The sequence below is a fragment of the Stegostoma tigrinum genome, chromosome 14 (assembly GCF_030684315.1).
Source record: "Stegostoma tigrinum isolate sSteTig4 chromosome 14, sSteTig4.hap1, whole genome shotgun sequence".
NCBI lineage: Eukaryota > Metazoa > Chordata > Chondrichthyes > Orectolobiformes > Stegostomatidae > Stegostoma > Stegostoma tigrinum.
In genome coordinates, this window is record NC_081367.1 from 56,631,368 (window position 1) to 56,643,758 (window position 12,391).

At 43.4% G+C, this 12,391-nt stretch overlaps 1 protein-coding gene across 1 annotated transcript in view; it reads left to right on the forward strand.

Moving 5' to 3' along the window:
- LOC125457766 (deleted in malignant brain tumors 1 protein-like) overlaps positions 1-8,782 on the forward strand; it is a 64,464-nt gene extending 55,682 nt beyond the window's left edge. The window contains exon 11 of the mRNA XM_059650838.1: positions 8,730-8,782. Within this exon, the coding sequence (XP_059506821.1) occupies positions 8,730-8,782 (53 nt within the window). The remainder of the gene's footprint in view (positions 1-8,729) is intronic.
- The last annotated feature ends 3,609 nt before the right edge of the window (positions 8,783-12,391 follow it).

Genomic DNA, 12,391 nt, shown 5'->3' on the forward strand with positions numbered 1-12,391 from the left:
GGTGCCTGGCTACACGTCATCAAAACGGTTCTCCTTTTGTCAGAATATGTGTGACTATTTTATTGGATGCTGTAATGAATCTGCTTGGCACCAGGTCGGTGTTTTATCGTTAGCACAGCAAATATTCCAAATTTAACAATGAATGCACTTCACAGGGTCAAGTTCAAGAGCATCACTTAAATTACCTATTCTCCTTTTGTAGCTTTCTAATTTTCTGCTCACAACTTACTTTCCTATCTATTTTTGTGTCATCAGCAAATCTAACAGCTGTACTTTTGGACCCTCCATCCAAGTCATTTATGTCATGGAAAAACCATTTTTTTTTTGAAGCCTCTATTTTTAGTGCCGATTGCTGCAAGAAGAAGCACTGTTTATCAAAATAAAATAAAGTTTGCTGCCGAATTACAACCTGCTTTTGAAAGCAAGTAACCTGATGCTCATTTTAAGCACTGTTTCTACAACTGATGGTTCAAAGAGCAAAATGCACAGATAAGCTGGAGCTAAGAGTCCGTTCAGCTGGAAACAAGTAGCTTCTTTGTCCAGTAACCGCTGATTGATGACAAAGACCTACTGTCTGCCAACATCAATGTGATTAGTTCTCATGTAGCTGAACAGCTTTGGGCTGTGAACGTGATAGGGAAAGCCTTTGTATGCCCATCAGTTTAGCAACTGTGTCTGTACTCTGTAGCAAAAATCATGTTCAGTCTAAAGAATACCAATCTATTCTTCCTTCCACTGTAACTTATATTTAATGAATGTGCCCTGTGCCTTCTTCAAAAAAGTTAAAGCATCCAGAAAAAGAAGTTAGCAAAGCAGGTAGAATTTCAGTAAAGATAATAAAGTGTGAAGCTGGATGAAAACAGCAGGCCCAGCAGCATCTCAGGAGCACAAAAGCTGATGTTTCGGGCCTAGACACTTCACCAGAGAGGGGGATGGGGAGAGTGAACTGGAATAAATAGGGAGAGAAGGGGAGGCAGACTGAAGATGGAGAGAAAAGAAGATAGGTAGAGAGGAGAATATAGGTGAGGAGGTAGGGAGGGGATAGATCAGTCCAGGAAAGATGGACAGGTCAAGGAGGCGGGATGAGGTGGTAGGTAGGAAATGGAGGTGCGGCTTGTGGTGGGAGGAAGGGATGGGTGAGAGGAAGAACAGGTCAGGGAAGCGGAGACAGGCTGGGCTGGTTTTGGGATGCAGTGGGGGAAGGGAAGATTTTGAAGCTTGTGAAGTCCACATTGATACCATTGGGCTGCAGGGTACCCAAGCGGAATATGAGTTGCTGTTCTTGCAACCTTTGGGTGGCATCATTGTGGCACTGCAGGAGGCCCATGATGGACATGTCGTCTGAGAAATGGAGGGGGAGGTAAAATGGTTCACGACTGGGAGGTGCAGTTGTTTGTTGTGAACCGAGCGGAGGTGTTCTGCAAAGCGGTCCCTAAGTCTCCGCTTGGTTTCCCCAGTGTAGAGGTAGCCACACCAGGTACAATGGATACAATATACCACATTGGCAGATGTGCAGGTGAACATCTGCTTAATATGGAAGGTCATCTTGGGGCCTGGGATAGGGGTGAGGGAGGAGGTGTGGGGGCAAGTGTAGCACTTCCTGCAGTTGCAGGGGAAGGTGCTGGGTGCGGTGGGGTTGGAGGGGAGTGTGGAGCGGACAAGGGAGTCGCGGAGAGAGTGGTCTCTCCAGAAGGCAGACAAGGGTGGGGATGGAAAAATAGCTTGGGTGGTGGGGTCGGATTGTAGCTGGTGGAGGTGTCGGACGATGATGCGTTGTATCCGGAGGTTGATGGGGTGGTTTGTGAGAACGAGGGGGATCCTCTGGGGGTGGTTGTGGCGGGGGCGGGGTGTGAGGGATGTGTTGCGGGAAATGCGGGAGACACGGTCAAGGGCGTTCTCAAACACTGCAGGGGGAAAGTTGCGGTCCTTGAAGAACGTGGACATCTGGGATGTGCGGGAGTGGAACGCCTCATTCTGGGAGCAGATGCGGCGGAGGCGGAGGAATTGGGAGTAGGGGATGGAATTTTTGCAGGAGGTTGGGTGGGAGTCAGTGGGCTTGAAATGGACATCAGTTTCTAGCAGGATGGAGACTGAGAGGTCCAGGAAAGTGAGTGATGTGCTGGAGATGGCCCAGGTGAACTGAAGGTTGGGGTGCAAGGTATTGGTGAAGTGGATGAACTGTTCGAGCTCCTCTGGGGAGCAAGAGCGGCGCCGATACAGTCATCAATGTAACGGAGGAAGAGGTGGGGTTTGGGGCCTGTGTAGGTGCGGAAGAGGGATTGTTCCACGTAACCTACAAAGAGGCAGGCATAGCTTGGGCCCATGCTGGTACCCATGGCCACCCCCTTTGTCAGTCAGAAGTGGGAGGAATCGAAAGAGAAGTTGTTGAGGGTGAGGACGAGTTCGGCTAGGCGGATGAGGGTGTCAGTCTCCCCTTCCCCCACTGCATCCCAAAACCAGCCCAGTTCTTCCCCTCCCCCCACTGCATCGCAAAATCAGCCCAGCCTGTCTCCATTTCCCTAACCTGTTCTTCCTCTCACCCATCCCTTCCTCCCACCTCAAGCCACACCTCCATTTCCTACCTACTAACCTCATCCCACCTCCTTGACCTGTCGGTCTTCCCTGGACTGACCTATCCCCTCCCTACCTCCCCATTCATACTCTCCTCTCTTTTCCTCTCCATCTTCGGTCCGCCTCCCCCTCTCTCCCTATTTCTTCCAGTTCCCTCTCCCCATACCCCTCTCTGAGGAAGGGTCTCGGCCCGAAACATCAGCTTTTGTGCTCCTGAGATGCTGCTTGGCCTGCTGTGTTCATCCAGCTCCACACTTTGTTATCTTGGATTCTACAGCATCTGCAGTTCCCGTTATCACTGACAGAATTTCAGTAACACTGGTGCTTGTTTCCAGCCCACTGTACTTTTGAAGTACAATGCCATTATAGATTTTAAAAAGGACACAGAATTCCCTAATCTATCTACCTATCTGAATCAAGTTTACAGAAGGCAGCAACCAGTTTTCTGTGCTTAACAAGGATTCTTATTTATTAGAAGGAAGCAAACTTTAGACGCAGGTGAACAATTATAAACTGTTGGCATATAACTATTGGTTAAAAATCTAAACCTCATAAATTCCCTCTTAGACACTCACCCAGATAGACGTGGACAAGGAAAGAAAATCACCGGTATTTTGTTTGAAAACTGTGCTCCCTGTTCACAAGATCTGCTGAGGTGATTCTTGTACTGATCAGAATGCACTGATTTTGTTCTCCAGATGCTTTAACCAATTTGCAGGAGGCAAAGGTGTGTCATTCTCATCAATAGAACGTACTTGACTTAATTTGTAATCAGAGCTTACAGCAATGAAAGAAGGAGGAATAAATTATCTTTTTGGGTTTAGCATGGGTCTTGCCGCAGACAACAAAAACAGCTCCTGAACTGTTGGATATCTGATGCCTTCTCCTACTACCATTTGAATCAACAGCAGTGAAAATGGTTCTTAAAACGAGTTTTGGATAACTTTCAGAAATAATATGCAGTAACTCTTCAGCAGGTCTTTATTTTTAGGCATTTGTTTTCTCAGTTCAGTCTGCAATAAAAATGCAGAAAAATAAAAGATATGGACATTACAATATAAACTACAATGATGAGGCCCCAGCACTTTTTCCATCTGCGCACTTCTTGCAAACCAAAAAATGTGTCTTTCATGCCTACTGTCTTCCCAATGAATCTACTGTGCATGCCAACATGTTACTTTCGGCAACAACCATGGTGTGGCACCTTACTAAATGCATCCTCATTTCAAAAAGTGAACCTAATCTATAATTTTCCATTACAGCAAGTGCCCAGCAAAATTTTGGCCAGAAGAAATTTAGAAATATTATTGCGCTCTTGTTAGATTGTTGCACTTCTGTTTGGATGCCAACACAAAAAAAATTGGAAATAAGAAATTGAATGTCAGTAGGATTTTAAATAGGGAACTATTCACAACTATGATTTTTGCAGCAAAGCTGCGTATAGCAACAGGATTTAACAACTGCTCAGGGAGTGTTGAAATATCCTTCAGTAAGACCTAGGAAATGGTGTGCGATGACACTTGGAATATATGTGATGCTGCTGTCGTTTGTTGACAGTTACACTGGCAACCCAGTCTGAGTAGCGGGAGACAATGCATTCGGTCAAGGAAGTGGCCTCATTTGGTTGGATGAAGTTCAATGCAAGGAGAGTGAATTATTCCTCTGCAACTGCCAATGGACAATAAAGGACACCCATGATTGGAGAAATAGAAGAGTTCTGAGGAAGGGTCACTGGATCCGAAACGTTGACTATGTTTTCTCCTCCACAGATGCTGTCAAACCTGCTGAGCTTTTCCAGCAACTTTGTTTTTGTTGCTGTTGAAATAAACATGTCAGTATACAGTGTTCTAGTACATGAATTCTATTCGCGCCTCAATTTTGCAAATGCTATCCTATTGTTCATGACCAAATGTTTGCTCTTTCTTTCTCTCCTTCGACCCTACTGCCTGTTTGGTCTCTGCAGACAAATTCTGCGGCTTTCCAGATTCCTACACTTCAACCGCTGCACAATTGACGACTATGCCTTCAGTCGTAGATATACACGCTCTCGAATTGCCACCATTATGTTTTAGGTGCTTTCCTTTAAGTTGTTAACACATGCTCCTTTATCCACTGTTTGATTGTCTGCTCTAATATAGGTTTGCTTAGTTTAGCGCCAAATTATGCTTGGCAATAGTCATGTGAAGTATTTTAAGATTATTTGCACTATGTTAATGTTGCTATGAAAAGGTAGTTGTTGCCGCGATTATAACTGCAGGTCGACCACGTTCTCCAGGACAAGGTTAAGATTTTCTGTACTTTGATGTAGATATAACAAAGTAGGTTACTTTTACTGCACAAACAATGGGTCCTGAAAGCATTCAATATTTCATTTAAAGTCTATTTATTTGAGTCGTTCTCACATCAATCTGATGGACACGTTCCTGAAATGCTACGAACCCGAAAAGGTGGTCTTGCTTAGGCTGCCACCTGCTGGAGAGAAACCAGAACTTTCAGCATAAGCACAATATGTAGATTTGACACCATTCAATCTGTTCCTTTTGCCAGGATCAAATGAAGTAACGGCTGCACAAATCAATTCCACATTTTCTTTTAAATCAATGCACTAGTCTTTAGTCATTTTTGTAGTATAAAATCTGAGTATTGCTGAAAACAGCAAAGTTCATTGAAACATTTTGTGTGGCAGTCAAGACCCTTCATACCAATATCAATACCAATTTGCCAATTCAACAGCACTCAGTATAAATGTTGGATTTCCATTGCATTGGTATTTCTTGTGAATAGCCCTGATGCGTGCAATGCAACTTTTTAAGCAAACTTGTCACAACAATTTTTAGTCGCTTTACAACCTGGACTCGTACATCTCACTGCTCATTCCAAATTTCGAAACTTTTTAATGGAAAACACTTGCACTGACCTTTGTCAGCTCACATGGTGTTATATTCACCACTATTAAGCCAATCAATGCAGTTTTGCCCACATGTAGTCGATTTGCGTCGCTTTGCAACATCCTGCTAATTTCTTCTGTATTTCTTGTGGTATGTCGACTGAGTACTGTTAATAAATTTGAATCTCAGGCTTCATATTTCATCATGCTGTTCACATATAATGTTGCATTATCCTAACATCTATGCAACGGCTCGATTTCTAACACCACTCGTAATCAGTCTGCCGAAATAATACAAGTAACGTTTTTTTTCTTAATTCATTGACGGGATGAGGGTGTTTCTAGCTAGGCCAGCATTTGTTACCCATCCTTAATTGCCCGGCGGGCAGTCAACATGGCATCACATGTAGGTCAATGTAGGTAAGGGTGGCAGCTTCAGTCCCTCATGGACATTACTGAACCAGATGGGTTTTTCTGACAATGGGCAGCAGATTCATCATCATCATTAGGCTCTTATTTCCAGATTTGTATTGCAGTGTGCATTTACTTTGGTGTGGGAAAATTGTTAGAATCAATCACGAGATTAGATAAACTGGCGCTCAGAAAGGCATTGACGAGTCAGGAATAGTCAACATGGCTTTGATAAGGAAATGTCAAGCCTGATAAATTTTATTGAATTCTTTGAGGAGGTGACAAGGACGATCGATGAGGATAGTTCAGTGGATGTTGTCTACGTGGAAGTTAGTATGGCATTTGACAACGTACCACATGGCAGACTAGTCAAAAAGTAAAAGTCCAGGGGATACAGTTATGTGATGAATTAGATCCAAAGTCGGCCTGGTAACAGGAAGCAAAGGTACTGTTTGGTAGCTATCTCTGTAAATTGCAATTTATTAAAAGTGTTTCATTCGGCTAGGTGCTAGGATGCCTGCCATTTATTTTCTACAAAGGCAATTTAGACTTGTATGTGGTGGCATAATTTGGAAATTTGCAGATAATACAAAACTTTATCATGGAGTGAATAGTGTAGACATAGAGTAAGATCCACAATGATATAGATGGGTTGGTGAATGGGCATGAAAGTGGCAGATGGAGTTCAATTCTGACTTTGGATTGGCATGGGCCAGATGGGCCGAATGACGCCCTTCTGTGCTGTACCCTTTCTAAGGTTTCAATGGATTTCCATGCGACTTTCAAATGCTCACCACCTGGAACCGCGCTCCGGGACGCAAGCGCACTGAAAGGATTGACACTCACCCGAGTCACGATCGCGCTCTGGTCGTGTACGTGCTATGAGGACAGAGAGAGCTGACAGTGGTGAACATGGTTTTGAAACCCGGCAGAGGCGCCAGTTCGTTTTATTGCATCAGGATACTCAGACTTTGCCAACTCCAACAGCTGCTAGAGGCGGAGAGATGGGAATTTTAAAATTATTTTCTGCCAGAACATTGTCACTTCCAAAAACACCCTGCCAAGGAGTTGGTTCTGTTGCGATTATACGTAACCAATGAGGCAGCGCCTATGGCCCATATCAGAAAAGGAAGACAGAAAGAACTTAAATTTATGTAATTCGAGGCCGGGACAATGTGAATTCCGTAGATATGTTATAACCTCAATGTTACCATAAAAGATAATGAGAGGCGAAAAGTGAAGAATGCGAACCAGAATTGTAACAAATGAAATTTAGTCACCCGACGTTCTCCTCATTTTGCTTTTTCAAGCAGAAGAAACGGACCTCATAACTGGATATCCTTAGATAATAAAGTGTGGAGCTGGATGAACACAGCAGGCCAAGCAGCATCTTAGGAGCACAAAACCTGACGTTTCGGGCCTAGATCCTTCATCAGAAAAGGGGGATGGGGAAAGGTTCTGAAATTATTAGGGAGAGAGGGGGAGGCGGACCGAAGATGCATAGAGGAGAGATGGAGAGGAGAGCATAGGTGGTGAGGTAGGGGGGTGGGGGATAGGTCACTCCGGGGAGGACGGATAGGTCAAGGGGGCGGGGTGAGTTAGGTAGATAGGAAATGGAGGTGCGGCTTGAGGTGGGGGGAGGGGATGGATGAGAGGAAGAACGGGTTACGGAGGCGGGGACGAGCTGGGCTGGTTTTGAGATGCCGGAGGAGGAGGAGAGATTTTGAAGCTAGTGAAATCCACATTGATACCACTGGGCTGCAGGGTTCCCAAGTGGAATATGAGTTGCTGTTCCTGCAACCTTCGGGTGGCATCATTATGGCACTGCAGGAGGCCCAGGACGGACATGTCGTCTCAGGAATGGGAGGGAGAGTTAAAATGGTTCGCGACTGGGAGGTGCAGTTGTTTATTGCGAGCCGAGCGTAGGATGTCCTGAACCTGTTTGTGAGGAGATCGAGATTCAGGAGCCTGAAGTAGAATGCAGTTAGCGTCAATCACCTTGACACGATTATACCTGCACAGTTAAAATAATAGTTAAACTTTGTGGGAGCAATACCTTTCCTTTTATTTTTTTCGCACTGTAAGTTCAGCAGACAAGATTGAATGTTGCATAGACCGCGATTCACATGAAAGAAGTGTTGAAGATTTCAATGTTGTGTGGGGGTCAATTCCATGCTCCGGCGAAATACAGCACAGGCTGGCGATTGATTCAACGATGTCGCAAAAACTCAAATTGTCTGTCGTCATCTACTCTAGGAGATCTTATTTTTAAAACCATTGTCTCCAAAAGCAATGTTTATTGATATCTCTAATTGCTCCCGTGTAGGTAAGCGGCTTTCTTCAACATCTTGCACTGTGCAGATCTTCCCAAAATGCTGCTGGGCTTTGTGCTGCAGAATTTTCATCCGTTTACAACTGAGGAATAAGGATAATTCGCACCTAATACATTTAGATCTCTTGTATAAAACCTTGCAGGTAGTAGCTTTACGAAATTCGATAACTCAGTGTTTTGCTTCAGCACGCCAATATCAAAACAAAATGTTGGACAGCTACGTTATTTACACCACAATGAACTTTCAAATGAACAGCACGTGATAATTTATGAAATGTTAGTTTTCTGAATTGGTCGTTATAAAAGTATTTTCAACAGGAACGAACTATTCCAACTGCACTACAGGTAATTTGAAACTTTAACTTTGGTGAGCTATAACTAGCTAAATATGTATTTAAATCGATTGATAATAAACTCACATGTAGGAAGATAAATTGTCAAAGAGAGTACATTTTAAAAATCATCCGTTTGCTAACTGTCATTCTCTATAATGAATGAAATCTGTGCACTTTATCACTTCATTTGAAGGTGGAATCGGAGGAGACTATGACGACGTTCAGCAAGCTGCATTGGAGTATTGACAACCACGAGCATCACTCAGCAGTTTGTTAACCAATAGACTGATCCACAAGGAACCCCATTTCGACTTGGATTTATACCGTTTCCGCACATTAACATTTGAAAATATAACTATTTTATGCAGAAGCCATCAGTAGTGGGAAATCTCCAGAGGACAATTTCATTAAATGGCCAGGAAAGCGAGCATCTGTGAAGAACAAAGTATTTTCGAAGGCTGTACACAATCGGACACTAACTAGTTCGAAATACGGTTTATTTTTGCACTTACTTTTCTTTTGGGGAAAATGCTAAACTTGACAAAGTTTCTGTTCTGGCTATTTGCTTTTTCAAAGTCCAGTTCTTGAAGTTTACTATTCGATTTTTCTTATTTCAGTTTACACTCTAGTTCCAAGAATTACGCTTGTTCCTCGTCCTCAAATATTTCGGAAGTAATAGACTTGAATGTTGGAAAAGCAACACTGGGGACAATTTAACTTCTCGCGCTATACCAAGAGCACTTAATGTGAAATGAATAAATGTGACTTGCAGTGTTGTGCAGACCATGTATGTTCGAGTTGTCCACTGTAAATATCGTGATCTCTATTCAGCAATATTCGTAATAAACAAATACGGCTCAATAACCATCCCCAGCTGGAGGGAATCTAACAATCCTCCCTTGATTTTCATTGACATTATCGTCTCTGAATTCCCAATATCAACATACTGGGTGTAAACCTCAGCCAGAAACTGAGTTAGACCAGCCATATAAATACGGCTACACTCGAGCAGATCATTAACTAGTAATTATGCATTAATAACTCACTTTCCGTCTCCTCGTGACTCTCGACTGGCTACAAGTCTCAGCTCAGACTTACTGTGGAACATTCCCCGTTTGACTGGATAGGTCCAGCTTGAACAATGTTCCGGAAGCTCAACACCACCTAGGTGAAAAAATCCTGCTTGGTTTGTATCCCGTCCACAACCTTTAACAACCACTCCCTTTACCACCAACTCACAACCCCAGTAATGGCCTTTCAAAAACCGTGACCTCATCACCTAGAAGATCAAGGGCAGAAAATGCTTGGGAATACCACCACCTGCAAGACTCGTTGAAGACGTACACCATCCTGATAGTCTCATATCGTCATTTTTGCTGGGTCAAAATCCGACATATCATTCCACGTAGCTCTGCGCGTAGACTTTAATAACGGCAACAATTCAAGACGCTGCTCAATGGTAATTCTCACGGGCAAATAAATGCTGGCATGGCACATGACACCCAGATCCCATGAACAAATGGAAAAGGAAAATGCTCTTCGTAGACAGTCAAATATTTGACTCATTGACTTAGCGATCAGAGCAGAAACCTGAGAACTGTTTAAAGGACTGTTTATTATTGTTTACTCTTCAAATGAAAAAAAAATCTGAATAACGAATGTTCGAAATTAAACTTGGTTAAGTGTAAAACACCTGTAATAATGAGACATTCAATGAAAACGGCATCATATCGAACGAAATGGGTTAGCTTTGTTGAGATTCAAACATACAACATTTAGTCCTGGCATTTCAGGTTTTCGGAATTCAAATATTCATCACATTCTGCATTGAATTCAATATTTTGCAAAGGTAATAAGGCGGATTCATGATGTTAATGTTAATCTCGACTGCATAGATATTAGCAATGTTTCTGATTTAAGAACGTGGTAACCTGGAACGAAAACTGCCTCAGTGGCAGGAAACAAAAGGTCACGAGTGTTTATTTTGTGCGCGTGTGAGTGGTATGGATGTTTTCACCGGAGTTCACGGATTGGATCCAATGATTTTCATTATGTATGTCAATGGTTTGTTTTCTTTAAATAGGGGAGAAAAGCAAGAACTTTGCAGATAGTACAAGCATTATCTGAGTGGTTGAAGAAAACCGTAGACAGTATTTAGAAATCAAAAGATTGCATAGACGAACGAAAAAATGGCCAATAGAACGGCATCCAGAGACTGCAAAAGGGACAGAAATATGCGCAATACAATGAGCTGCAAGGAACATATGAATCATGAAATGCAACAAAGCAGGTTCTGGAAGGCAATGGGATGGATGAAAATTACAGTTGTAAATGTATATAAAATAATCTCATTTACTGGTTAAGGTATGAAGTATAAAATTAGGGAAGATATACTGGGGAAGTGTAACTGAACGATTTAGAGTGAACAGGTATAAAATATTTCATTCCGCAGAAAGGACAGTGATTCAGGCTTAGATTTAAAGCAAATGGAAGAAGGATCGGAAGATTTTTCACTTTGAAAGCTCTGGGGATCTGTAAGACCTCTATCTGAAAGGGCGTAAGTACATGCATTTCCATTGCATTTAAGATACACTTGGACAGGTACTTGAAGAGATGTAACCTACATTGTTACAGGCCAAGAGTTGGAAAAAGTGAATATGCCAGATCGCTCTTTTTGGCTAACTCAGACAGTAGGGGCCAAAAACGCCTCTTTCTGTCCTGCAAATGTGAATGCTTTGATGTTTCTGTGAATTCAGGTAAAATTCAACCCTCGGCCTGGGACCTTTTTTTAGTCATCCTATACAAGTTAACATCCGCGTTTTCATACCTGCAAACGAGATCAGAATCAAAATACTGAAATAGAATCCGGTAGCCGGAGGTGATCAGTTCACGGCTGATGGACATTGTGGAGGCGAAATAAATGACCGTCGATTCATTGCAGAGATGTTGAAGCGTCTCGAGAATTAAAGGAAGACTTGAATAAGTGTAGACGATATCCCCACCCAGAATGTAGTCATAGTCGGATGGAAACTGAGTTTGGTCCAGCCCCCAGGAGAGTGCACGGATTTTCACGCGTGATTTCATGGAAGAGGGAATATTGGCAGAGACGTTTAGTTGGATTTGCTGGAGGAGTTGTGGGTTGTCTGTAATGGTGACATCTCCACCTGGAAAGGGAAGATTTGAAAAAGGAGCGATTTGATTAATTGAATCCGCGGGAATGTGGACACATCTAAAGCGGTGGTCCCCGGCAATATCTATGTGCGCATGTCCCAGAGAAGGGAGGGAAAGTGGCAAACGAGGGGATCCGGTTGTTGCCAGTGTGCAGCCGTACGCAGAAGATGTATTTTATATCAGAATTCAAATTACATACTGCAGCCTTCAATACTGGTACCCCTTCGCAGCCGCCAGATTTGTCAGCTGAACTTATAGCAATCTGCTCCAGAAGGTTACAAGGTCATTACTTAATTCTCCACTCTGTACTTATACTCCGCTCACCCTATCTTGTGACAACATAAAAAAACTCCCTCGCATCCCAGATGTCTTCCGTTTTCAAACAACGCTCTTCCCCCTACCCCTGTCATCCAGACACCCCTCCACATTGCCTCCTCCATTCCCCGATCCAGAGCTCTTCATCCCCCTTCCCCTCCCCGTCCAAATATAATAAAGACAAGGCCCCGCTGTGCCCTCACTTTCCGTCGCCCCAGCCTCTGCATTCAATGCATCATTCTCAAACACTTCCACCAACTCCAATTAGACCCCGCCACACAGAACGCCTTCCACTCCTCACCCCACACCCCCGTCTTCCGCGAGGATCATTCCCTTTGCCACTCGCTAGTTCGTGCCACATTCCCCACC